Consider the following 27,660-nt stretch of genomic DNA (forward strand, 5'->3'; position numbering starts at 1 on the left):
GGATTTTAATATTAGTGACATTCTTATCGTTTTTATAGTACTTTGTCAATAAGGATCATTTTAGATCAAGAATTGCTAACTATTGAAAGGTGAGTTAACCAACAGTGGGTAAAAGGAGAAATAAGTGAAAAACTTGAGACCAGATTATGTCTAAAAGGCAAATTATTTCTTGTAACAGACAAGCAGCAGCAGTGAAGATACAGGAACCTGAGGGGCAGGGGAGTAAGCGAGAGAAGAGGGTGTGATTTTAACAACAGTACTAGGAATATTATAGAGGACAAGATTATTTATTTGGTTTTAGAAAACTAGAAATACAAAAGACATATTACAACTGAGTGTACATTTTGCTTTTAATAAAAATAGGGGCTTCTACTGAGATACAAAAAAAACTCAGTTCCTTTCAGGCACTGACATTCTGCAGCAGTTTCTAGCACTAGAATACTCAAATTCTAAATCATAGTAACAAACCTCCAGGAGTCAAAGTGGCAGCTAGGAGGGCTTAAAACTCTTGGGAATAAAAAGCCACCTCTGATCATTCATTGTTCAGGAATACATCTTTCACTCGTTATTAGGTGGATTATTAGGGAGAAATAGCCCATTTAATAATCCCATTTCTTCCTGGATTGGACAGCTAAGGCCAAGGAAGACAGTAGTTATTTTTACTTATGTGTGTATATATGTTTAAGTGGCTGTTCTTTAAATTACAAAATATATACATATGTACATATATAAAGGTGATTGATAAATCAAGCACATCAACTTCTGGGTTGTCCATCAGGAGTCAGCTCATACCTGGAAGACATTTAGGTTTGGACTTTTGTTAGTGTTGATTGGAATGAAATGTAGTAAAATAGGGGATGACTTTAACATGATGAAAGGGGGTCACTTACCATTGTGAGAAACCCTTAATCAGATCTTCTTTTGATAAGTCAATAAGTACCTAAACAATCACAAAATGAAATTATTTTTCTTTAAAACTGTACTAGATGGAACCAAATCATAAAATTGGTGTCCTTGCTTTTCAGAGTTTTGAGCAGAAGGAAAGGCAGAGGCCTCAATAGCGTAAGAGGTAAATTGCTGTTTGGAGTCATTCCTTAGAAATTATCAATGTCATAGAACAACTTGCCTTATTCATTAAATGATTCATAATTATAAGCAAGATGCCATAGTTGGCTCAACTGTAAAAATGGGTGTAATGTAGAAGACTTAAAAAGATGAGTATAAGGAGATTTTCTCTCCATCTACTTTTAAATAAAATCCCATTACAAAAATATTGATAATGTGATTCAGGCAATACTGCATTATCAAAGAGTATTTACTACTATTGTTCAAATGATTGTATAATTAATTTGGAATCTAGTGTCTTTAATGCAGTTCTAATGAGAGTGTATTCCAAAACCAGTCAAGATAAAGGGGTTCAAGACTTCCTCATGTACTTACTTTTCCTAGCTCCTTTCTTCTGTGTGAGCCAAGTGGCCTACTGTTTTTCACTGCAACATCTAATGACCTCTTCATTACTTCTTCCATAGGAACAAAAAATTCAAATCTTTAAGAAGCAAAAAGGACATTACATGTTTTAATCATTTTTGTTAAGAATAATGTTTCATCTATAAGCTCTATCCTGTGATAGTGTTTTTTCAACAAAGGCCTATGTATGCCTAAGTTTATTTTGGGGGTAGAGGTTGCCTTCTAGAAATATCTTCCTATGTTCCCCATAGCAATTCTGATAGTCTTTTATACTTGGGTCAGGGCCCCCTTACTTTTGACTCTAGAATATTAAATGAAATTGTTTCCCATACTCTTTGATATTAATGAACTAGTCTCCTTTAAAATTAGTTGCCTAGTTTATTAGGTATAAAATCTTCCTAAGCATGTAGCTTAAGGTCAACTTGAATAGCCAGAAATGAGAAACAGTGTGTAAGAAAACATTTTGGCTAGATTCAAATCATCTTACTATCAGAAATACTTCATAATGAGCAATTTAACTGCTATGACAAAAATAAAAAGTGAATAGCTAAATTGTCCTAATTCTCTTCTCCCAATAAAGTACAGAAACCTTTGAATGCAAAGATCATGTTGTCCTGTACAAACAAGTCTAGCGCTGTCAGGCACACAACAGATTTTGGCAAATGTGAATTAACGAGGCACTCTGGGAAAGCCAGCTTGCTTACGTCTCATCAAACAGGGGTTCCAGAGTCTTCCGCTTTACTGAGGTCTTCTTTCGGCTTGCCCACCTCCTTTCTGGCAACAAGTAGACACGAACATAGGGATCAGCTCCACTGCTGGTACAGGGTGTGAGGTTTCTAATTTCAAAGCCATTAAAGAAAGTGATGTCAGCATCTATAATAAGACATCTACTAATCAAAGGGTCTTCTACATGTCACATAGATCCACATCTGTGTATCTAAAGTTGGGCAGACTGGGTGTCACATAGATCCACATCTGTGTATCTAAAGTTGGGCAGACTGGGAGTCATAGCTGGTGGGACCCACATATTTGACTTGTACCCCACAAGGCAGCAAAGGCATCCCTAGCCTAAGCCCCACTGAATGCAATTGCAGTGGTAGCAGGGCTTGTTTCATGGACCCAGGATCACATGAGTTGTTGGTAGTAAAGGCATGTCCCTAGAGCATATACCACCAACTATAAAAGCTGACTCCCCCCAGCCACAGCAGTGAAACTATGATTTCCATGACTTCAACTCTGCAGCAGCAGCCAGGCACCATTAACCCCAGAGGCATAAGCAGCAATGACAATAGATGCTAACCCACACCTTTGGCAGAGAGGGAGTGGAAAGACACCAGATAGCAAATATAGCCAGAGGCAACTCAGGTAAGGAACAACAACAAAAAATTACACTATAGCAACATTACCAATCTGCTGAAATGTTTGAATCAGAGCAAAGAAAGGTTTATGTAAATAAGAATGGTGTTTCTCTGTTGGCTATTTGAAGTAGCTAATTGGCAAGCACCATAAAAAATTACAGTAACAGCACACACACAAATGACAACCCTTTAGAATCTAAACTTACAATTATGGAAAATTATGATTAGCTTATAGGGAATTCTAAATAACTCATGATAAAAGTCAGTCACAAGACTCAGAAAAGCAGTTCAGTGAGTTCAATAATAAAATTAATGAAGAGAAGTACAAAGTTTCTCTTTACCAAGGAGATTGAAAATAAAATTTAACACTTCTGGGGCTCAGGAACTCAATAAATGAAATGAATACACTAGTGAGGACTTGAAAGAAATAGCTTAAAACTACCAGACTTGTGGAAGGAACTGGATATAGAAGTTCATAAAGTTAACAGGACACTTAAATTACCTCAATAAAACCTTAAGATACACTATTATTAAAACTGTCAAGATTAAGTAATAAAGGCAGTCAAGGAAAAGTTCCCTGTAAAGTTGTCCCCATTAAAGTGATCATCAGATTTCTCAGCAGAAGCTCTACAGGTCAGGAAACAGTGAAACATAATTAAAATAATTGAAAATAAGAACAGCTGCCCATCATTATTCACCCAGCAAAGTTATTCTTCACATATAAAGGATAAAAGTTTTCCTACACAACAGCAGGTCACCACTAAAATATACCACCACCACTAAACCTGCCTTATAAGAAATGCTGAAAGGAGTTCTTACACCTGAAAAGACAAAAATACAAAGAACTGAGTAATGTGAGCAGCAGAATCAGCTCACTACAGCCCTATTACAAAATAAAGTCCAAAGGGAATTAGAACTATATATACTTTCAATTTGGTGATAAAGTCACTACATTATAAAATGGAATAATTTTTTCTATCAAGAACATAAGGCAAAATGAAAAGGTTCGAACCTGTATAGGTAAATGAATATAAGTATCAGCAGGAAACAAAGGGCTGTTATCTATACAAACTTGTGGAAACCACCAAGCTAAAATGGCAGGCAGAAAACAAGGAAAAAGAATGGAGATATAGAGCAACCAGAAAAAATGACTGTAGTGGGCCTCATTTGTCAGTAATCACTATAAATGCTAATGCACTCAACTTCAATTAGAAGGCACAAAGTGGGAGGCTGAAATGAAAAACAGACCCAAATGTATGTTGTCTTCAGGAGACTAATCTCAAATCTATAGATAATCATAGTCTCAGAGCAAAGGGATGGAAAATGATACTCCAAACAAATGGGAACCAAAAGAAGACAGGTGTAACCATACTGAACAATCAAACAAAATATGTACAGCCAAAAAAGGTAAGAAATCGAGGATCATTACAATGACAAAGGAGTAAATCCACCAATATGTAATATTAGTAGATACTGCACTAATACAGAAGTATCAAATGTTAATAGACCTAAAAAAAGAAATTAACACCACAATGTTGGTAGGATACATCAACAGATCATTCAGACAGAAAATAGACATTGATACTAAATGACATATTAGACCAGATGGACTTACTAGATATATACAGAACATTTCATCTCATGTTAAAGGGAAAGGATGTCCTAAAGGAACTCTGCAGAGTTTTGTGGACTCCACCCCCTCCCTACTCCAGTGATTGGAAACTACAATTCCCAGCAGTAACAAGAAGAGAACTGTGGAAGACCCAAGGGCGGAGCTAAGCAGGCATTCTGGGACTTTGGGGGGTAACTAGGGAGTGATTTTGAATGGCTCATTTGCTCTCTGGGGCAACTGATCTCTCCGGACCACGAGACTGAGGGCTATCAGTTTGTTACTAGAGTTGTAAGTCAGCCAAGCTGGTAAGATATTCTAGTTACCTTGTATCTTTCTCTCTCCCTCCATGGGTGGTTCCTTTTCCTTTCCTTTCCTTTTTGTAAATAAACCCATTATTGACAGTTTTGTGTGTGCCTGCAAAGCAACTAAATTTTAGGCTCATGGGTGAGAACCCACAGACAGCCCAGTTCACACTGGGGTGCCCTGTAACAATAATAGCAGAATACATATTCTAAATGCATAGAACATTCTCAAGGATATGTTGGGACACAATCTCACTACATTTAAGAAGAATGTCTCAAGTATTTGGCGCATGGCATGAAACTGTAAATCACAAGAAAAATGGAAAAATCACCAGTTTGTGGAGATTAAACAACATGCTACTGAACAAATATTGGGACAATGAGAAATTTAAAAATACCTGCAGACAAAATAGGCCATACCAGAATCTATAGGATACAGCAAAAGTTATACTAAGAGGAAAATTTATAAAAATAACAGGCCTATCAAGAAGAAACACCTCTAACTAACACTTAAGGTAAGTAGAGGAAGAGAGCAAGCCCATAGTAGCAGAAAGAAGTTAATAAATATCAGTAGAAATAGACACTAAAAAGAAAATAGATCAGTAAAACCAAAGGTTGATTCTTTGAAAAGAAAAAAATAAGGGAAATGCACATCAAAAACACTTTGAGATTACCTCACACCTGGTAAAACGACAAAACTATCAAAAAGACAAGGACATGGAGAAATGTGAACACTCATACACTGTTGCTGGGAGTATAAATTGGTACAGAAATGAAAAGATTAAAATATATATGATCCAGCAATTTTATGTCTGAGTATTTATCCAAAGAATAGGAAAACATTCATTTGGAAAGATGTATGTACTCATGTATGAAGAATTGATATTACTCAAAAAAATTAAGAATAGAAATACTATATTAAATCTTACTGTTTGTGACAGTGCAGGTAAAGGCAAATACCATATGGGATCACTTCTGTGGAATGTTAAAAAAAAAAAAATCAAACAAGCAGAACTTATAGAGCAAATTGGTTACCAGAGAAGGGGTCTGGGACATGGGCAAAATGTTAAAGGAGTCAGCTTGTATGGTGATGACAATGTAAGATGTACATGTCATTATAATGTTGAACACCTGTAACAGTGTTAACAGAAGACTAAAGAATCCCAGTTTTGAAACAGGGAAAATACACATTTGGAGGGAAACTATTCACTATTCAGCTTTAGTTGGCCTTGACAATAAAACTGTCCTGTAATCTAGCAAAAGTCTGCAGCATTTGAAGGACAGACATAAGGACAATGCATGGTTCTGATAGGATGCCTTTTCATGAAGTCTGGAAAACAAGTACTTTTCATGTAAAGCAAAGTAGAGCTTTCAAACACGAGAAAATACACTGGTTCCCAGCCACCTGACAGTTTTGCACAAGCTGTGTCTGAGCAAACCTCTTAATTTCAAAGCCCATTAGCACCATTGAGCACCTTGGACACCATCAAACCTCACTCCTCTCCAGTATATTACAATACTTTGCCTGCCTTGAGGCTTTCCATTCCTACAATTGCTCCCAGTGTACCCATTCTGGTTCTTTGTCACCTGATGTTCCCAAAAGGTCTTTGCTTCTTTAACATCCCTTTACCTGCAGCCGTTGATTAGTACCCTTAGGCAGCGCCGCAGACACACATAGCGCACTGTGAGCTGAATCTCACCCAGCCCCCGCTGCCTGAGATGTCCATCTCTGAAAAGAAAAAGCTTGTCACTTTTCTTGCCATTACAAGTGCTTGCCTCTTCCCCTACCCACAAGGCAACAGCATCTGTTTATTTCACTGAGCATGATCCCATCTAGATACAGAAAGAAAAGGAAAAATATTGAATGGTTTCACTTATAGGAGGAATGTAGGGGACCCAAATAAGGGGTGGGGGGAAAAATAGTAATTATAACAAAACAAAAATGAAAACAAACCAGAGACATTCTTTGGGGGGAGGGGAAGGAAAATGAGGGGTCCAAGAAACTATGGTAATGGTGCATGGGTGAATTGTGGTGGGAACTCCTTGGATACCATATATTCATTGTATGAAAATGAAGAATGAAATAAAATATATAATTTTAAAAAAGCATCTGCTGCATGAGCAACCTGGGAGCCATGTGCGTTAATAATTCCCAGTAAGGTTCCTCAATTCAAAGTCATTTTCACCCAGGATTCATGTTCATAACAGGAAGAACATGAATCCAGGAGAGGGCTTATATACCATATAAGTTATATACCATAACTTCTTTGGGGACCTTAGGGAAATTATTCAACATTTATGATAATATCTAGTAAGGTTATTATTATTTTTAGTAGTAGGGTTATTACCAAGTAATAAATAAGCAAGGTATTAAGCCCATAGTAAACACTTCATAAATGGTTGCCATTGATTGCATAATTCCATATTTAAGCTTTCACCATCATCCCAGTACTCTTCAGAATCAAGAAATATTCTCTGTTGTAAGGAATCTTAAGTCCAGCATCCATTTTATGGCTGATATATACTTAACAGCCATACCAGATTGTCTAGCATTCTCTTGCTCGCTCTCTCATGCTGTGTTCTCTTTGCCACATCATGAAGCCATGATGTAAAACTTGAATTTGAACAGAGAAATAATTTCATATCTACTTTTCTATCCAAGAAGGTACTTTTCATATAGGTGATTTTATAAAAGATAAAGCAGAGTGGTGCATACTCAATGTTGAGGCTGATATCTGTCAGGTCAAAGCAGGATGCCAGGGAGTTGAGCGAGGACATGCTGGGTGCCAGCCTCTTGGGCGGCCAGGCGAAGGGGGATGCAGGGCATGTCATGGGTCTAGGTGACTTGATGGGCCCTGGAGAGTGGGGGCCTGGGACAGTCAGGAAGATGGTGTCCGAACTCTTCTTCTCCCCCATGGGCTCACAGAACCCTTTGGCACAGTTCTTGCCTTGGGGTTGTGGGCTTGTCTCTTGGGGCTTGGTGGCTGCAGTAGTGGCACTGGTGGTTGTTGTGGTATTCTTAGAAGCGTCCTTGGTATCAGGAGTAGGGCCTGGGGAACATGGCTGATCTGCAGGGCCCTCTCCTTGGGGTGGGGCTTTGGGGTCCTGGTTGGTGGCCACCTTCTTAATAAACAGAGGACCTTTCTTTAGGGCGTCAGGTCCTGTGTATGGGGTCCCCAGCTCTCGTTCTTCCACACGCAGAAACTGTAAGCAGATGACAGGGTTGTTTATGGGCTGGGCTTCGTGCTTTTACTTTCTCCTCTTTTTATTTAACCCCTGGGAAATGATTCCTTCTCTTTTCTGGAAGGAAAAGTTTTCTTAAAACTCAGTTCCCTTCTGCCACCCATTCTAATGGACTCACCATCTCCACTCTCAATAAACTATTCCTGGCCCCACAGACCAATGCTCTGTTTCCTCCACTTCACAACTAGGTGTTCATGAAAACTCAGTACTGGCCCCCATCTCTGGATTCACACAGGATGCTGGAGACCTAACCCAACCTTACAGTTGGGTTCCCATATCTGCACCTCCACTCTTGCTCTTACCTTAACCTTTGCAAATCACCAGTGTCCCTTAAAAGGTGTTTACTATTCAGACACGTCCTAATACACAAGTTTCAGACCTCAGTCATTTTGTTACTCCTTCCCTCTTCAGTCATCGTTTACCAAGATCCTTTCTAAAGACTTCCATTTCCAGCAATATGGTTATTTAAAACATTCTGAAAAACCTTACTAGGAATTCACAGTAAGATGAAGCAAAAACCCTTGTAAAAACACCGCCAAATGTTTAAGACAGAAAGGAAAACCCTCAGGGTATAAGAAAACTGAAAAAAAAAAGGCAGCCTTTCCTAGAGCCATTTATCAAGCTTGGAATCTAAAGAACTAGAAGAGGCCTTGGGTCAAAGTGCTGATCCATGAAGGCAGGATCTCTTTAGTACGAAAGTAGTAGAGGATAAACGGTCCACCCACTAGCAAAGACCGATGATGAAAAATGTCTGTCTCAGCCTGTTTGGAGGAAAAGAAAGTCTTTCCTGAAACAACTATACTTTAGAGGTCTGTTTCATATAAATTTTGGGTTCATATTTATACCACCTTTAAAATCCAAAGTTTAAGACATGAACATAAAAATGATCCCAGGTTTGTGATAACCCTTGGGGTATTTGACTGTAGCAAAAGCAGAATCTCCTTGGAAACAAATCCAGGTCATAAAGGAACACTGAATATATGTTTGCATCTCGACTTAAAAATACAGAAATGATTCAGGATTAAAAATATCAACATGCATAATAAATAATGAAATTTAACTCCTAAGATCTTTACATAATAGAGTTTACAGACATGTAACACCAGTATTTTAAAATTGATTAAAAATGGAGTAAAATTAGAAATGAAAAATAATATTTGAAAAAAAACCCATAAAAGTTAACAGTAGATTAGGCATAGTCAAAGAAAGAATTAGTGATCTAAAAGGTAGATCTGATAAAAATCACAAGGAAGCACCAAGAGATAAAAAGTTGGTAAACAGAAAAGAAGTCAGGTTGGGACCTGGAGATTATGAAAGGCATAGCAAGGGAGGACTTCTAAAAGGAGGAATTAGAATGGGAGAGGCAATGTTTGAGAATGTTTGGCAGTATTCCAAAATTGATTAAAAATATGGATCCCTCTCCTAAATTCTTCTAGGCATAGAGTGGACACTTAATGCTGAGCAGTCCACCTGCTCCTTAGCCATAACTCCACCCCCATCTGCCTTGGGGCAAGATTTACCCGAAGCACCAGCCTCATGGAGATGAGGCTGTCAAGGCCGGAATGGTCCAGCTGAAAACGCTGCTCGAGGGTAAGTTCTGCACACGGAAGAATCTGGCAGAGGGGAAAGTCCAGCACTCCCAGAGCGTATTCTTGGTCATCGTCAAGCACCTAGGCAGTGGGCCAGTAACAAAACAAGAGGATAATTAAACCCACCCTCACTACCACCACAGTCTGGACTCTAGTGAAGTCTGAGTTCAGTTTAGTAAATGAAATGCTTCTGTTGACATTTTGAAAACTGAGAATGGGACCAGATCAGGCCTGGTTCTTACCTTCTGCTTGGAAGAGAATGGGGTGGGGAGGACATAATTGTGACCTATATGAGGCAAGTCTGTCAAACACCCAGAGCCTTGGGGTCTTCTAGGGACTGATGAGTTATGCTGCCCTGTGATGAGACGTCCAGACAGAGCTGAAGGCCCCGTAAGGTCCCATGAGTCTTGGACAAGTCATTGTGTCTTTGTTATAAGAGCCCTCTCTACCACACATCTTTTATGAAGGTTTAAAGAAAATTTTTTTAAAGAAGTATCTATCATCAACATCCTGGCTGGTAGATTGTAATACAGGCCGCTCTAGGTGCTGTGTAACAACCAGAAATACTTGCAGGAGAGACACTGGACTTGCCAGCTTGTCCTTCAAGTCTCTTACCCAGTCCCATTGGGCACCAGCCTCAACATCTCCCTCACTCAAGGGGCTGACTTCACTGCCAGGAGATCCTAGTCCGGGTGCACTTCCAGGTCCCCACCCCACCCCTGGATTAGACAGCTCTGTTCCAAGAGCCCATTTTCAAACAAACCTCCAGGTGCAGCTGCTCAGCTGCTACATCGTGAACAAAGAAGGAGAACACCTGGCTCCACACGGGGTCCTTGCTATGGGGACAGGTCTGGGGACAGAAGAGGGAAAGATTAATAAAAGAGCAGACCAGGATACCAGTAACCTTTGTTCTCTCTCTGGTCACTGGGAGCCTGCTCTGGGTCAGCCCTAGGACTAGACCCACCATAGTCTGTGGGAGGCATAAGGGCAGGGCACCAGACTCAAGGGCAAGGAGAGCTTTGCCAGGAAGTAATTCTGCCAGGGACTACACCTGAGCTCACTTCCAGGGTGGGGTGGGTTGTGACCAGGGGAGGCACTGGGATTTCTGCTTCTGAACTGAAACTTTATGCAGGTGCGGACAGGACACGGGTTGAGCCAGGCCTCAGATTGAACCCTAGTTCTGCTGCTTTCCAGCATATGCCTTTGGACATGTCCTTGATCACTGACCCTCAGATTCATGAACTATAAAAACTTATGTGCACAGCATGACACCAGCTACCAGTCAAAAGGGAACAGTTAATGGCGTTTTGAAAAATATTCTGAGATTATTTTGAAGACGAGTCTTCAGATTGTGTCTTGGCATCTACTAGGCATTCAGTGTAAGCTCATTCACCTCTTCCCTCCCTGAAAATGGTGGCATCCTGATTGCCTTATCCCACAGCTACACACCAACCTGTCTTACCTTGCTTGTATATGTCTTCTTGCCGACAGATAGCTCAACATAGGAAGAAGGGTCTCTGCTGACTTTATTCTGTGAAGGGGCAAATCCATCACAGTCAAGGTGGCAGCAGTGCCTGCTTGGGACACACCTCCCACCCCTCCCCCAACATCCCAACCCCAGAAGCATCAGTAGGATCTGGGGCCAGCCGGCTGTGCCACTCTGAGAGTCCCAGCTGCCATAACTGCACAGCATCAGGACAGGGCTCACTCATGGAGATTCCAAGCTAAAGATAGGAGGCTCCAGTTGCTAAGGAGGCAGGAAAAAGCCAACAGCTGTTTCTTCCCTTAGCTGTGTGATCCAGGCATTGCAATAAAAACAGACACCCATCCATCGAGATTCAGGCCTAACAAATGCAGGACGTGAGTTGCCACGTCTGGAGCCTGGCACACAGCAGACTCAGTAAAGACAGAGCCATCATCTCCAGGCTGCGAGTGCACAGATAACCACCACAGACATGGGTGTGGATCCTCCACAAAGCACAGGACCTGCTCTCACTCGACCTTACAGCCACATACACACTTGCCTTAGCAAATCTGGAGAGCTTTTTGGCTCGATATTCGCCATTCAGGTAGTCAAAGGGGTTTCTCTGCAACACAAGAATAGGGTAAAAGGTGACTCATGGATACTTGAGATGGGCCCGAGGCCAGGGTGACACTGGTCACGTCACCACTCACCGGCAGATTGCAGGCACTCTCCAAGAAGACCACGAGGATGGCAGTGGAAAGGCCATCTTGGTCCTACAGGAAGACAGACACTAGGCACCGGAGCAGGAGACAGGGATCCCCCACAATCTAACTTTTTATTGGGGCTGAGAATACAACTGTAACATGAAAGTGTCAAGTTACAGACATGGTGGATTCTCTTCTGAACAGCACTGACAGGCACTAGCAGAACTTGTAAGGCCCCGCTCTGCCCTGAAGAAGACTGAGCTGCAGAGAGATGAGCTGTTGTGTGGAGACTAAGCAAGATCTGGGGACTTCCTCTTCCTCTCTCCCTTCACAAATACCATCTGCTGCTAGGGAGCCTCAGCATGCTGCACTTACCTCAGTCAGAGCATCTGGGTCTGCAATCAGCGAAAGCCACTCAAGCCGCAGGTGCAGCCGACCGCTGGTCGTGTCATTCAGGACAAACCACTGTGGGTGGGGGTGGGGAGCTCAGGGACAGGGCTAGAGGCCTGCTCCTGCAACAGCTGTTCTGAGATCCCGTGAGGCCCTAATCATGGCTTCAGGGAAAAAGTGAACCAACCTAGCAGTGGATTCTGGGTTTGAGGAAGTGGAGAGGTGGCTATAGGATATAAATACTCCTCTTATTTAGGGAACAGTGCCACCCACAGGGAGGGGTACCGGGTACCGCCCTACCTCATCCACCACTCTGCTCGTCATGACTTCTCCGAGGCAGATCTGCAGGCTGGAAACATGGGAAGAGGAGGGTGTTGGGTCAGCTCAGCTCAGAGGAGGCAAAGGAGCAGAGGACATGGGGGCCCCCTCAGGGAGTCTTCAAATATCTCAGTGGGGTCTTAACACAGATTCTTAACGCATCTCAGGGAGCCAGTGGGAGACCACATTAGCCAAGGAGCTGTCCACTCCTCAGAGCTATGCCTGCTGGGCTTGCTGTTCAAGGAAGCAGGTGGCTCTAACGTGCCGGACACTTGGCCCTACCTCCCACGAACATTCTAGCAACCCAAATGTGCCCCCCCCCATTTCCAAGACTACCCCAGATACTCTCTTATACCAGGAAATAAGCCCAGTTGGCATGTGTGAGAGTGGCTAACACCCCATCCCCACTGCCTCCACCTCCCCTGAACCAAGGCTAAGTGGAAGCTCCAGAGCTCTAAATGCTATTACAGAAAACAAGCTACACTGCTAATCCGCAGCATTACAAAGTTGGTTGGTTTCATTAAAAGGGAAAATAAAAAATGATGAGGAGTATCTTCTGGTGACAGTTCTTAGGTTGTCACTGTGTACATGTTGCTTCTACTTTTGACATGTTGGCCGAGACCAGTTAAATGGGGAATGTGAAGAGCTGGGTAAAGCTTTCCCGCCTCCTGACGCTGGCCCTCCAAGACTGTGTGAACAGCCTTGTGGGCAGTTTGCATGCCTTTTCTCTGTCCACACACCACAATCAAATGTACACATGTTTCCAGCTCCTCCCTAGAAAGAGAAATGAGACTTCACTCCTAGCTACTCTCCCATTTAGTAAGACACAGGTCAGAACATGGGGGTCCCACTCAGCTTTTGAAAGCTGCAGAGTATTCTGTAGCTTGGCAGCAGTGAATCTGCACTTTCAGCCAGCATCCTCCAAGGCTGGACATTCATGTTTCTAGTTTCTGGATTTGCTACCGTACATACTTCTGCAACGAGCACTTCAGTCATAGGTGTCTATTTTACAGGAGGTTCCTGGAAGTTGGACTGCTGGACCAGCAAACATTTAATCAGAAGTTTGGGTACCTAGGAGCTGAGAGGGTGACTAGGCTTCCTCGGAGCTGGGCACTTGAGCACACCAGTCTTGTCCCCGCCCATTCCTCCAATGAGGGTTCTGGGTGTATTATTGGGAGCACAGAAGGCAGTGCCCATGATACACAAATCTTGGGGCCTTTGCTGTACCAGCTCAGGGCTGGGCACTCAGGACACGTCAGGAAGGTCCGGGACTGGAATGTGGAATGATGGGCCCAGTTGCCGGCACAGTCATCGTATTGAGTGACCAACACAGTTGCAGGTTGCTGAGATGGAAACAGGCCCAGCCCAGCAGCCCCAGGGAGGGAAGACTGTCCCCAAGCCTCAGCCAGCTTCTTACCTGCCCAAGAAGTCATCCCTGTCAGGATCCTCGTCGTACAGGTCCACCTCCAAGTCCTGCCCAGGGACTTCATGGACGATGAGCTGGAGGGAGAGAGGTGTGCTGAGCCACCTGCCCCAGTGACTGATGAAGCCGGCTCCAAGCATGACCCAAGGGCAGCCAAACTCAGGTGGCTCTACCACCTGCCACCTCAGAGTCAGGGCCTATGCTTAGAGAAACCCACCCAAGAAGCGAATGATGCCCACCCCTGCAGCAGGGGGAGGGTCAGAGACCAGCTGAGCAGGTCCAGTGCCTGCCTACCATCAGGTACTGTGTGCACTGAGGGGCTTGCAGCATTCAGAGCACTTTCTCCAACATGGAACAGGCAGTGGGTTCTTGAGGCAGAGGGGACTGTGGTTGAACTGGGGGAAGAACATCACCCTCCTAGTGTCCGGCAATGTCAGGGGCAGCTGAGAAGGTTGAGGCAACTGCCTCTGAGGTTCTCTTACACTTGCAAAATTTCCCTCAATCCTGACGTTGGAGGAGACAGGCAGTGGGAATTTGTCTACAGGCCAGCCCCTCACACGCTAGGTGGGCCCTAGCAGCCCCCCTCTGCAAGCCAGATGGATATGGGTAGTAGGAATTACTCATCCTGCCTGCCTTCCCCAAGGTCCACTCCTCTGGCCCTGTGTTGCCCTTTGGTCCCCTCTGAGGACTATGAGAGCAAGGCCTCCCTTGTCTGTGCCCAGCATGACACACTGGATCTAAGAGCAGCCAAAGAGACTCACCTCAAACACCTCATTCCAGGTGGGGTTTAAATTCTTGTAGATGGTCCTGCTCCGGAATTGCTGCAGGCCAATGCTGACTTTGGCATAGGGGTCCGACTTGCCTCGAATGCCCAGGAAGTGGTCCTTCTGGGCCAGCTTCTCTGCCTCCAGCAAGTAGACTCTGATCACCCCCTGAGAATACCCCAACCCCAGGGTCACAGCTCCTGCCTGGGCTGTGCCAGCCCCAAGGCTGGCAGCCTCAGAGCCAAAGCCCTCTGGCATCCCTCTAGCCCCTTCTCTCCGACTCCGTGGTCTGGATGAAGAGACAGTGGCCAAAACCATCAGTCTCCCTCCCAAGGCCAAGGACCAGAGTTCAGGGCTCTGCCCACTGTATCACAGAGCCCAGCCATCCTGGCCTGCTTGGTCCAACCTGCCTCCAACCTGCCGTGTGAGCAGCTCCTCTCCCAAGCTCACGAGCCTGCTGCCTGCGGAGGGCCCTTCCAGCCCCTCTCCACGAGGCATGCAGACCGAGTTCTGACATCATTTCTTCCCCATATCCAGGTGGCACAGCCAGGCAGGTGCTGCCTGCTACTGGCAGTGGGTCCTTGTGCTCACAAAGACCTCAGCCCACCAGCCCCCACACTCTGGCCTATGTCGCCAGGCATAGGCAACAGTGTTAGGAATAACTGCTGAGGGGCGATTAGGCCTCCTGCCTACAACTCTTTGCTTGCACTATCAGCAAATAAATGGGCATGTATCCTTTAACCCAGTAGTTCCTCTTGTAGGAATCTATTCGCACTCAGGTTGGCAAAAACAGAAAAAGACATTGCGAGGCTATCTGAAACTGCAAAAGATCAGACACAACTGTCCATTGATAGGGAACAGTTAAGTGAACTAGAGCAGACTGACGCGTGGAGTACTATGCAGCTGTCAGAATGAACGCGGGGGCCCCTATCTGCACCATCATGGAGTATCCCCGTGGCATAGTGAGGGGGACACTGTGGTGTGCTGCTCAGCAAAGATAAAGGGGGAGGTGACTATAACCAAATATATGCCCCTGACCATACGTATGAAAAAGACTGGAAGAAAAAGCCAATGCTTGGAGGGCTGGCTGGAAGGAAGGCTCCCGAGAAGCCAGACTCCTTAAAATAGGTTTTCCATGTTGGATTTCGGAAGCGTGCATTTTACCTGATGGCAAAAGGAAGTTAAGGTGAAAATCACATTTCCCCTTCTAGAAACAGAACGGAATGAAACAAATCACTATGAATATTCAGAGCTGGTCACTGCCAAAAATACAGAGCAGTGTCCATGAGAGATTGAATCGTAGACACTTGACAGCCGTCTCCCGTGGGATGTATGCAAGGACAGATGCTTCCGATTGTTAGCTGTAGGTTGTGTTGGACAGTTACTCAGAGGCTGCCAAGCATGTGGCTGCGACAGTGCCAGCATCTCGGCCTGTGTGCTGCAGGGCCGGGCTCGCCTGCCCCACCCTCGAGCGCCTGAGTGGGCGCTCACACTGGCACGGTGGTGAAATTGGCTCCCTTTCCCTCTCCTGAGGCCCCTGGTGCCAGGCCTGAAGGGCTCGAGCCCACAGCCAGGGCACCTGCTGCAGGAGACCATGTGGCTCTCCTCGGGGTTCCCAGGTGCAGCCTTCACCCTGTAGAATGGGGCTGCTCTCCATGAGCCTCAAGCCCCTCAAGGCTGCACCCAGCTGTCTGGCCGGTACGGGTACTCACAGAGGGCAGCGGGAAGCGCAGGTTGGTCACATCCAGCCCCCTCTTCACAGGCACAGTCACCCTGTTGGGCAGCACCAGGTGGGCAGCGATGAGGTCCTCCAGGAGGCTGTCGGACACCTCGCTGCAGAGAGCGGACACGCTGAGCTGAGCCACGGAGGGGGCGCTACCTCCCCTCCACCCATCCCAGCAGCCGGGGCCAGGAGGAAAGGGGGTGGGGGCCCAGAAGAGCAGCCCTGACCCCAGCCTGTCTGGGTGGGGTGGGAGAGGGTGTGGGGTATACATTTAACAGCCCCAGTGCGACTGTGTGCTCTGAGGCCTCACAGCAGGGAGCTGAGAGCGCTCAGCAGGCACTGTGGCTGCATCTGTGCTGGCATCTGGCCGTGCCCGTGTGCTGTGACCCCAGGAAGGCCCCTGGCCCTGCCTCTCAGTTCCAAGACAGGAACTCGAAGCCGCCCTCCAAGGCCGTGGTAGGTATGAGTCCACAGTGTCAGGGGCTGAGGACAGTGCCCAGCTTCTGCTACTGCAGTACCCCTCCCCGAAAGCACCCAAAATCCACATCCTGCCCACAGGGACAGGGCCTGGCCCAGCTCTGGCACGCAGTAGGTGGTCAGAAACTACTCTCCAAGTGAAATATATGACCAGATTGCATGTAGCCAGAGGGCTGAGGAAAGTCACCAATGAGTCCATGCTCGGCCCTCCCTGGGCAGGGAGTGGGTGTAAATGGGGGCAGCTGCTGAGCCTGGCGGACCCCGCCTCTTCATGGGCTGGTGTCCTCCTCTGCTTCTCTGGGGGGGCTCATGCTCACAGCAGCCCTCCAGCTCCAGAAGGCTGACCAGCTGCTCTCTGGCCTCAGCCAGTCAGCCACCCTCCAGAGCCAGCGCCTGCGACCCTGGTGGGGGAGGCCTCAGGGCTTCTCACTGAGCACGGGCACTGGGTTGAGGGTAGAGCGAGGAGGAAAGGGGTGCGTGTGTCCACGCCCTCTGCACCGCCATCACTGTCCCCATCCCGGGCTAGGGGAACTAGGCACCTGTGGTCTGGCAAGGGCCCAGAGAGGCGACGTTACTTGTCTCATCACACAGGTGCTGAGCCGGCCAGGCCCGAGCCTCGCCTTCCTCACCTTAGTCCCAGGCCACCTGTCTCAGCAGAGCCACTGTCCCTGCCCACCCCCCAGCATGTGTGTGCTCGCTTGCTGCAGGGGCCATGCGCACCCGTAGAGCCCAGGCACACTCTTAGCCCCTCCCCTGCTCCAAAACACCCTCACTTCTCTCCCCCACTACAGGGGTGTGGGCTCCATGCTGACCCCCATTCCTCAAATGAGGACTCAGGGGGAGGGTGCTGCCCCGGAGGCTCCAAACTCTGGCCTGCCGGTGGCTCTTACTTGATTCCTGGCGCATCCAGCAGGTTGGTCAGGCCTGTCCAGTTGATCTGCAGGTGCTGGGGGGCAGGTTGGAAGGCATCAGAAACCCCAGCGAGAACCCCCAGCCGGTGCCTCACACCCACCCTCAAGGAGAAGCAGCCTTCGGGGGATGTCCTCTGTGGGGGAGCCAGGTGGGCTAGGGCCCCCCAGGTCTTGGTCAGACCTGCTGCTCTCTGGCCAGTCCGCATGGAACTGGACCCACCCACCCCCCCGGGGGGAGGTCTGCTACAGACCCCATGTCAGACCCCTGAGCAACCTTGGCATGCCACTAAAGCACTTCCTGAGCTGTTTTCTAGTCTTGGGCAGACAGGGCCAAGTACCTGAGCTGCGTGAAGGATCAATGAGACAAGCAGCGTGGAGGGCCCAGTGGAAGGGGGCTTAGGTAGTGTCCATTCCTGGGTGCAAACCCCGCACCTAGGCCCATCCCAAGGGCTTACCCAACCCCGAGACTCACCGGCTTTTGCAGGAAGAACACAGTCACGGCTCCCACGAAGGGCTTGTCCACCAGGAGGGGCTCGAGGATGAGTCTCAGCGTGCCGTGTAACTGGACGGCACAGAGGGCCTGTGAGTGTCCTTGGCCGCCCTTTACTCACGCTTGCTGTGCTCAGCTGGTGCCACTGGGGTCTCTCATTCGTGCCCATGCCAGCCTCAAATGTGGGAGGCCCCCACTGTGCTTGGGGAACAAAGCCTGGGCACCCTTGTACTGCGGTGCCAGTTCCCAGGGCAGTGACCAGTGCCTTCCTCGGCTGCACTCGGGGGTGCACAGCCCACAGCTCCAGGCTCGCCCAGCCTGCAAGGACCCGGAGGGGCTTCCAGCTCCAGCTCCACCCCTCTGTGTCTAAGTCCTGGCTCTGCCCCACTTCTTAAACAAACCTCTCACTTCTGGGGCAGCAAAAGCCTGTCCAGACTCCACAAAAACCCCGGTAAGTGTGGAGAGAGCCAAAGGACTGAGCAGCAGGTCTGTGAACCCGGGGCCTGCTCGGGGCCCTCCACCTCAGCCCTGAGCCTCTCCATTATAAGCAGCCCCCCCCCGTCTTTGCTGTCATAGCCCCATCTGCAGCCTGCTCCCCCGAACCCCACCCTGCACCCTGACTCCTTTGGGGCACACCCACCTGGATCCCGTTCACACCAGCCTGTATCTTCTGTAGCTCCACGCTGATCTCACAGTCCCCAATGTAACTGAAAGTGGGGGTGGGTGGGGGGGACAAGGGAGGTGGAAGACGGGCAGGTCCACTGCTCAGAGAAGGAGCAGAACTCGCCCAGCACCGCTCAACCCGATTCCAGGTGCCAGCTGCACCAAGCCTGAGCCCCGTGTCACCTGGTGATGGCCTCCCTAGAGCCTCGGTCTTTCCCAGCTCTGTGCGAAACTGACCCAGGCCCACACCCCAGGAGACAGCTGCCCAGATTCCCCAACGCAGGCACATCCCATTAACCATGAGGGCAGTGACTCGGGCACCACCACAGCCCCTGCCACCCACAGACATGGAGGAGGAGCTCTGAGCAAACAGAGCCTGTGCCCGTCACTGCTGAGGTCTCTGCCTGTGGAGGACACAGCAGCCTGTGGAGGCTGGAAGTGTGGAGTGGGCCAAGGGATCAAGGGCTTAGGCTGCAAGGACAGGTGCAGGCTGGCAGCTCTTGCCAAGTGGGCACAGCGATCCTAGAATGTGTGCTCTTAGGGGGTACAGAAGACCCTGTCAAAGGGCTGAAGCAGAAGACTACTGGGAAGGAGGGTGGCTACAAAATATCTGCAGGACATAGGCACAGATATTTTGTCACATGTCACAGGAATACTTAGTGACCTCTGAAGTGGGGGTGAGGGAGAGGAAGGAAGGGAGACTTGGGGGCCCAAGGGCTGTCTGAGCTGACTGGGAAGCTGGGTAGGTGGCAGGGGATCTTGGCACTACCACAGTGATTCATATAAGATCTTGTGGCAGCATATTAGGCTATCAGGTGCTCCTGGCATCATCACCATCCCAACACATTTGAGGGTCAGACCCCAAGTAGGGACAGGTGAATCCCAGAGCCAATAAGCTCTGTCAGCTTACTGTCAGTGCGTCAGCCTTTGGGCTAAGGACAGGAAATATGAGGCTCTGGAAAGGAATGACAACATTCTAGAAACTCAAAAGCTGATCCTTTGTCCATTAACATATAATTCAAATCTCACCACCTCCAGGAAGACTTCCTGGATTGAATCTCCCTTCTTCCCAACTCAGATCCATTACAAACCTCATTTGAAAGAGGTGCTCTTGCCCAACCCACTGAAGTGGTTGCTCGTGTGTATTTTCATCCTTTAGTTTTTCTGAGGTGTCACAGACTTCAGTTCTCCTATTTCTTACAGGTGATGCTCATAAGAGTTCTCTGGGCCTCCCCAGTCCCCAAATCTTGTCACACTTGCTACTTCTTGCTACATGCTCGCTGTGGCAGCTGGTCTGACCTTCCAGGTGACCCTGTCCTAGCCTCCAGGGAAGCTCCCCTATGTGAGCTTCACACCCAGAGCCTGCCCGTTGCCTGGTCTGATGGTAGAAGCAAGGTCTGGCTGAGGGACCAGAATGCAGCAAGCCCTCCAGACCAGTCATTTCTTCATTCTCCTCTGTGCACCCTTCCCCATCTGAAGCAGGGACTTTGTGCCCAGTCTGGAGGAGGTGTGCCATACAGACTGTCACCCCCCAAGTTAAAGCATCCTGCACGCTACTCCACCCATCTTCAGCCTGGCTGTGGCTCCACATGTCCCCTCATTTCCCACTCATGCTGTGGGCAGAGCTCACCTTATCTGCAAGTCCAGGACCACCTGTCTCGGGTTGCGCTTGTCAGTGTGCGCCTTGACGCCATTGACCCTGGGGCACTGGAAGAGAAGCGGGAAGTCAGCCTGCAGCTACTCTACCAGGTTCTCCTGACATTGTCAAAAGCATCTGCCACCTCCAGCCCTGCTCCTGCTGCCAGCGGGGATGGCTTTGCAGCCCACCACATCCCAAAGGCATCACCACCACAGAAGCAGTTTGGCTGAGCCAGGCTCTGCAGGCTTATTGGCTCTTAAAGCCTATGGAAACATCACCCCCTGACTGGCACGGCCCCCACATCCTGAACTCCTGTATCCACGTCATAGGAGTATACTGCCATGTAGTCATCCGGGGCTTATGCATCTGCCTCCACAACCGGATGGCGCCCTTCCAGATGGCAGCCTTATGGACACACCCATCTGTCTACAGGCCTTACTCAGCCATGCTCAGACAGTCATGAGTGAATGAGACAAGGGATGAACAAAGGGATCCACCGAGACAGGGGCAAGCCAGTCCTAGCAGAGTGTGAGTGGCATAAATCAGGATCTCCAAGGCTCACACCTGCTTGATCCAGGCCCCACTCAGGGCTAGCAGGACATGGCTGGGCACAGGCCTAGGGCTGGCAGATGCCTCTCAGCAGGCTGGACCAGATGCCATTGCCTCTCTTTACCAGGTGATGGAAATCACAGAGGTTGGGGGTGCATTTTCAGATAATCAAAATAAGATTCCACTAATGGCCCTTCAGGGCAGGAGCAGGGGACACAGATGGAGCAAGAGGATGGCTCAGTGTGGAATAGGGAGCCTGACATTAAACACAAAATCTCTTTTCCTGGGTCACCTATTCATCTTCAAACTGCCTGCCAGAATCAGTCCAGCAGCAGGAATTAAATACTGCTTCCAGGCCCCATCTATCTCCCTGAAGGTGTTCTCCCAGCGTATGTCTGCTCACCAGCGGGACGTGCACACCTTCTCATCTGCCTGCCATCATCGTGCATCAGGTTTCAAAGCTTGCTTAAGGGAAGTTGTTCAGTCAGAGCCAGGTGTCCTGAGAACCTGGAGTTTCTAGGACCGTGGACAGTGGTGCTGGACTGGGGGGGTGAGAGGCCCACACGGGCTGAGAAGCACAGGGGTGTCCACCTCGCCTACCCCTCCCCCAGGAGGTCCAGTGGGTTGCTCTAGTTGGGTGACCGACTTGCGAAGGGAGGGGACAGACAGCAGATGCATGGCAGGTCCAGCCCCAGCAGATGCATGGCAGGTCCAGCCCCCTTCACTAGCTAGCACTGACCTTCTGTCCGAAGTAGAGCTTGGTGAAGGTGAAGGTCCTCAAGCGAACACTCTTCTCCCGGATCTTGGGCTCAAGTTTCTCCCGGAACTTGTTTTCCATAATCATGCTTAGGTAGGGCCAGGTCTGGGAGATGATCTGTGAGGACAGGAAGAGACCCGTGGCAGGCAGGTCTACACCCCCCTGGCCCTGCCCTGGCCTCACGGTGGCCCAGGACAGTGCTGCGGCCTGGCCCTGGGTAGCACCTATCTGGCAGTGCCCACCTGCCCACCTATGCCCTGCCTTCCAGCCATCTATCAAACACTGATTTTCATGCTTGCACAGAGATTTGCTGTACCATGAAACAGTCATTCACCGAAGTTAGTATTACGAAGCCTTTTGGGTGTGCGCTAAAATTAAGTTATCTAAATCTACCCTCAGGTGCAAACTAGAAGCAGCTGTGCCAGAGGTTTGGGGGCGGGGGGAACTCCTCAGAAGAGAAGCTTGTTTTCTGTGCATTTAATTTTTTTCCTAGCAACATAAAAGGCTGCCTTTGGCTGATTCCTGTAGAATGACTCACGGCTCTGGTTTGGGAGCCAGGCACGGGGCCTGGGGAGGAGGGTGGCAGGGAGCTAGAGCTGGTGACCAGAGTAGGGGAGGAGGCAGGGTCAGCCAGCCCACAGGGACAAAGCCTTCTCCCACTGCTCTCTGAGCCCCGGGGCCCTGGTTGAGTGGTGCCCTCTGGTGTGAGTTCATCTACATCCGCTGTGTCCCTTTCATGTTGGGAGGGGCAAAGGGGCCTCATCCCGACGGGCAGTGACGTCTCTAGTGCCCTGTGCGGTGCTCTGCCTGTTGACTGGTGCGAGAACGATGGCATTGTGTGCTGGGAGCGTGAGCTTACTCGCAAATGCCACCGGAGAAGCCTACTGGCTTAGGACGAGGCTAATCCAGATGCCCTGGACCCTGCGTTCAGCCATGGACTCCGGCTACTCCTCTTATAGGCCACTACTTCCTCCGAGTTTTACTCAGAGGTTGGGAAGCTTTGCTCCACGTGACAGCGACATTTTAGCAGTCAGGAAGTTCTCTTTCATGCCCAGTCTATCCTGCTAGCAGAGTCCAGGGGAGGCTCCCGTGTGACCCAGCAGCGGTCACTGATGATGGATGCAGGGCTCATGTGTGCCAGGCCCAGTACTGTACTAATTGCCTCACTAATCCTCACAATCACAATTATTCCCACTGCACATTGGGAAACCAGCTCTGAGACATTGGGCAACTGCTGCAAGGCTGCACAGCAGGCTGATCTGGACAGGGAACCCGGCAAAGCCAGCACTGCTGTCCAGACCACGGCCTTCCGTTCCCAAGGAAGCACTGATCTTGGATGGGCGGACCCTGCGGGGCTGCCGTTTTCTCTCTGATTCTTTGCCTTTTCTATTTTTTCTACTCCAACCATGCATTTATTTCACAATTACAGAAAATTAAGCAGAGAGGCACTATCTGGTAGTGAAAAAAACCCGAGTGTGGGGAGGGTGAGAGGCAAGCAGGAGCCCAGCACCCCAGTGTCAAGGGCCACCTCTTCCCCTCCGGGACAGGCTTACCACCAGGACCACCTCTTTCTGTGCACAGCAGGTTCCCACCCCTGCAGAGGGCTGTGGGGCAGTGGGCGGAGGGGAGAAGCCTGCAGTAAGTCAGCCCCGCCCTGGCCTTACCTTGTTGGCCCACTCGACCCGCTCCACATCTGGAAAGTGGATCTAAAGAACAGAAACCCAGAGGGAAATTAGACTCAAGCTGGCCCACCCCTGGGAGCCAAGCAGGGTGCAGGTGAGCCAGGGCTTGCTGACTAGAAGGTTCCCACTCTTTCCCCAAGCACCGCTGCTCTTCCTCCCATCTGCTCCGAGCACCCATGTGACACCGGACCTGGTGACTCACAGCCCTGCCTTCAATGGGTGTGCCATTTAGTGGGTAGGTGGCAAGTAACCAGATGGCACCAAACTCAGGGCTTCAGGGTTCAGACGTTAATTTGGGCAGGTCTGGGCCGGGGGCGGAGCTCAGGACTCCAGGGCAGCTCTCTCCCTTGCCTGTACCAGCTGCAGCCTGCAAGGGGGTGGAACTGGGGCTCATTTGTGTATGAAGCACTAGAGGTACAGAAGCCCGAGTGAGGGGTTCACCCCTGACAGCCTACCCCCTGGTTTCTTTAATTCCATTGCCTCTGTCGAGAACGTTTGGTAATGTTTGCCAATGTTTGCGAGTGAGATCACACAGGGCATCACATCCCTGGCACTGGCACCTGTCTGGTGAAGGTGCCAAGGGGCGATCCGTCTCACCCAAGGCTTACTCCCTCCCCAGCAGGGAGGCCCTCAGCCACCTCCTCTAGTCGCACAGCCAACTTCACGTCAGCCCTGGGCCTATCGGGTGAGTCCTGCCATATCCCTGGTAAGGGGAGTTCTGGAGGTGAAGTGACAATCCTGCTGGCTAACCCTTACATGGCACGCCTGGTTCAGGGGGCGCCTAACCAGACTCCAAATACGTCTGTTGTGCTTCTCATTCCAGCAACGACTCCCTCAACTTTCGACTCCCATCCTCTAGAAAGTTTCATGGAACAGAGGGCAACAGATTACTGGCACCTGGCATGGACCAGTAAAATAATGTTGGCCAGCACTAGCTCTGTGCCCCCAACCCCTGAGCATGAGGTCAGCCTGAGATCCAATTCACAGTGGGCCTTGGCCCCTTCCAAGGTGGAGAAAGGGCCTGTCCTTTCCATCCAGGGTCAGAGGGTCACCGTCCAGGCAGGGAGTTGGTGTGCCCATGTCACTCACACATTTGTGCATACTGCCAAGGGCCAGGCCGTTAGCTGGCTCCAGGGTAGCCCTGAGGGCCCAGCGCTGACCCAGACCAAGACCATTCACCATTCCCAAGTTGGGGACAGAGCAATTTAATTTTCGTAGGAGTACTGATTTTAAGAGCCTTGAGAGGTGAGTGGAGCCCAGTCTTTCTGAGTGCCAGGATATCATGCCATCCTTCCAGTCCGTTTCCTCAGCTCCCGGCAGTGGCCTGAACTTCCTAAACTTGAGGTGATGGGAAGATACTGCCCGGTCCCAGGGAATCCACAGGAACAGTGGCAAGTGATGAGATGAAGCCCTGGGGGCGTGGGGCAGGAGCTAAACTCAGCCCATGAGTTCAAAGCTGGGAGGCGGCCTGTCACCACACATTTCTTTGGGCCAGGTCTCAAGCACAGTTCCAGGCAAGTGGAAGGTGAGGTCCTCCACTGCTCCCACTATACTGCCCAGCGATAGGGTAAAAACTCCCTCACAGGGGTTCCTGAGAAGAGTCCAGGCTTCAGCTCTCAGACCCTCCCACCCCGTTCTTTAGGTCAGCCACCTTGACTTTCCTGTGCTCAACAAAGGCCTGCACATACCATTCATTCCCTGGGCTTGAACATATTTCCTATACTCCCCTTTTGCTTCAATCATCAGCATCTTAGACTTTTCTTCTTCCCAGCAGTCTTCCCGGATCTTCCAAGTCAGGGATCTGTGTCCCTGCCAGGTGTCTGCTGGTTCTCCAACACAGAACTGAGTACGTCTTATTAGCGCCACTTGCCCTTCCCGCTTGCTGCTTACTAGACGGAAGCTCTAGTGGGCTGACTCAGACTCCGGCCCCCTTCACGCCTGTGCCTGGCATGTAAATGTCCTCATAAGCATTTATGGAATGAATGCATGAATTAATGCAAGGTCCCTGCCCTCAGGAGCTCCAGGCTGCTGAAGGAAACAGCGTTTAAGAGACCATGCCAGTGCAGGGCCAGCACCACGGCAGGGGAGGGGGAACCCACAGAAGAGAGGATTTGCATACAGCTGGGCTCCACCAGCACCCCTGTTCCTCTTCTGCCCGAGCCTGCAGGCTGGACCCTTGCTCTCCTCTTCCCATCCTGCCCCTGGCACATCCAGCGCATACTGGCTCCAACCTCCCTGCACACCCTCCTGGCCTGGGGGTGCCAGCCCCCGGGAAGCCGAGTGCGGATCCTCTGGCCCCTAGAAAGGTGACCAGCCTGGCAGGTCCAACCACCCACATGTGGGAGCTCATCAGACTAAGATTCCCGAGCTGCCTCACACCCACTGAAACAGGATCCAGTGAGGGCTACCAACTGATTTTTAACAAGCTCCTGGCATGACTCTGGGGGTTAGTCAGGGTTAGTTGTGTGATCAGTGACCAGCACCCTCATTCACCCTAACAGAGAAAATAATGGGATGCCCAAGGCTCGTGTTCATGAGTTCTTCATGGTTCCTGTAGCTGTTCAGGTCTGTTTTTAATGTTCCTCCACAGAGTCTCAACACTCAGAGAGATTTGGACCAAGAATAGACCATCAAATCGCCCCATTCTGTTTTAGGTACCCTAAGATGCTGCCTTGGCCTCACTCCCCAGTGAGGGCCACATACTGTGGCTGCCTCTGAAGAAGGGGCAACGGAAATGAATGAAATCAGAGGCTGATACTGCAGGGCCCGCCTGTGCCCAATGCACCTCCGGTTTCATGACACATTTGTCTGTCCCACCACCAGAATTAGCTTTTGAGACAAAACTTGCAAGTGGACCACAGGCATACAGCAGGGGAGGGAAGAGCTCAAGGGCCTATGGAGATGGATCACGGGTGCTACACTGAGGGGAGAAATCAAATACTGTCCCCCAATGACAATGATGTAAAAAAGTAATTTTTTTTATCTTTCCCTACCTCACATTCTCAGTTATATTCTACATTTATCTACTGGCTTTATAGTTTGTTTGCACTTGTCTCTTCAATCTCGATTTTTCTTTTGTGTGATAGCGAGATAGGGATAGTTTTACTTCTCTACATTCTACAGCAATTTTTAACATCAAGCACCTGTGCACACAAAATCCATCTTTCCTCCTTACTTTTGAAGCTGTATGTCTCATAAACCAGCTTCTCATAACACTGTGGTGCTGCCCCCACTGGAGTGTCTGTTCCTGGGCGGGCGCCAGATTCTCTTAATTACTTATGGCTTTGCAGTAAGACCTGGGGTAGGGTGACACCCCCTCTTTGCTTATACTTTTCAAAGTGGTTTAAATAATAGCAGGTATTATTATAATTATACGTCCTTGTGAAGTGTATATTTTGCCACTCTTTCCAAAATATCCTCTGGGATTTTATTTATTATTTATTTTATTTGTTTATGCTTATAAGAACTAGGGTATAGGCCAGAGGTGGTGAGAGCATTCACCAGAGACAGAGTGGGGAGCAGAACAGAAGGATTCACTCAAATACACCACAGCAGACAAAACAGGAGAGGTCTGCTGGGCCGTGTGGGTCAGCTCCCTGGCCAGGGACAGAACTTGTACCACAATGACTGGGGACAGCTTGACAGTGCTGAGACAACCCATGAACCACTAGAGAGCCCTGGGATTTTTTTTTTTTTTTTAAGTTTTATTTGTGCATACAGAACAGGCCAGAGGTGCGGGGGCGGTGAGAGGCTTCACCAGAGACAGAGTGGGGAGCAGAGCAGACAGATGGAGGAAGTACACTGCTGAGGGGAGCAGCGGGCGGGTCAGGGGAGGTCTGCCATGCCATGTGGTCACCTCCGGGGCAGGCAGGGATCGAACTCATGCTGCAGTGGCTTTAGCTTCTCAGTGCTGTGCTTCAACCCGCTGCGCCACCAGGGAGGGTCCAGATTTTATTTTTTAATGTATCATTCTGGACCTGAATACTCCAGTCTTTCATTTTCTATTGTGTTCACATTTAGAATAACAAATGTGGGCCTCCTGGTGGCCTAAAGTTTAAGTCTCAATTCTACCACCATTATGGTCTGAGTTCAAACTCCAGGCAGGGAGCTGACCGACATGGCACAGCAGACCTC

General features: G+C 49.0%; 1 protein-coding gene across 2 annotated transcripts in view; it reads right to left on the reverse strand.

The window, feature by feature from the left end:
- Positions 1 to 300: 300 nt before the first annotated feature.
- ESYT3 (extended synaptotagmin-like protein 3) overlaps positions 301 to 27,660 on the reverse strand; it is a 41,000-nt gene continuing 13,640 nt past the window's right edge. Inside the window, exons 2-23 of one of the 2 annotated variants that reach the window (XM_004682164.2) lie at positions 23,509 to 23,550; positions 21,827 to 21,961; positions 20,530 to 20,606; positions 18,877 to 18,943; positions 18,219 to 18,308; positions 17,726 to 17,781; positions 16,348 to 16,468; positions 14,633 to 14,803; positions 13,866 to 13,948; positions 12,431 to 12,479; positions 12,116 to 12,205; positions 11,747 to 11,809; positions 11,596 to 11,658; positions 11,034 to 11,102; positions 10,335 to 10,421; positions 9,503 to 9,652; positions 7,456 to 7,943; positions 6,370 to 6,468; positions 2,172 to 2,303; positions 1,441 to 1,546; positions 891 to 940; positions 301 to 792 (exon numbers count right to left, since the gene is read on the reverse strand). In XM_004682164.2, coding sequence (XP_004682221.1) covers positions 756 to 792; positions 891 to 940; positions 1,441 to 1,546; positions 2,172 to 2,303; positions 6,370 to 6,468; positions 7,456 to 7,943; positions 9,503 to 9,652; positions 10,335 to 10,421; positions 11,034 to 11,102; positions 11,596 to 11,658; positions 11,747 to 11,809; positions 12,116 to 12,205; positions 12,431 to 12,479; positions 13,866 to 13,948; positions 14,633 to 14,803; positions 16,348 to 16,468; positions 17,726 to 17,781; positions 18,219 to 18,308; positions 18,877 to 18,943; positions 20,530 to 20,606; positions 21,827 to 21,961; positions 23,509 to 23,550 — 2,325 coding nt within the window. In that variant the 3' untranslated portion in view covers positions 301 to 755. Of the gene's footprint in view, positions 793 to 890; positions 941 to 1,440; positions 1,547 to 2,171; positions 2,304 to 6,369; positions 6,469 to 7,455; positions 7,944 to 9,502; positions 9,653 to 10,334; positions 10,422 to 11,033; positions 11,103 to 11,595; positions 11,659 to 11,746; positions 11,810 to 12,115; positions 12,206 to 12,430; positions 12,480 to 13,865; positions 13,949 to 14,632; positions 14,804 to 16,347; positions 16,469 to 17,725; positions 17,782 to 18,218; positions 18,309 to 18,876; positions 18,944 to 20,529; positions 20,607 to 21,826; positions 21,962 to 23,508; positions 23,551 to 27,660 lie in introns of those variants that run through there. The other variant, XM_012724748.1, reaches the window with a different exon arrangement.

Source organism: Condylura cristata, unplaced genomic scaffold, assembly GCF_000260355.1.
Source record: "Condylura cristata isolate star-nosed mole 26May11 unplaced genomic scaffold, ConCri1.0 scaffold00014, whole genome shotgun sequence".
Lineage (NCBI taxonomy): Eukaryota > Metazoa > Chordata > Mammalia > Eulipotyphla > Talpidae > Condylura > Condylura cristata.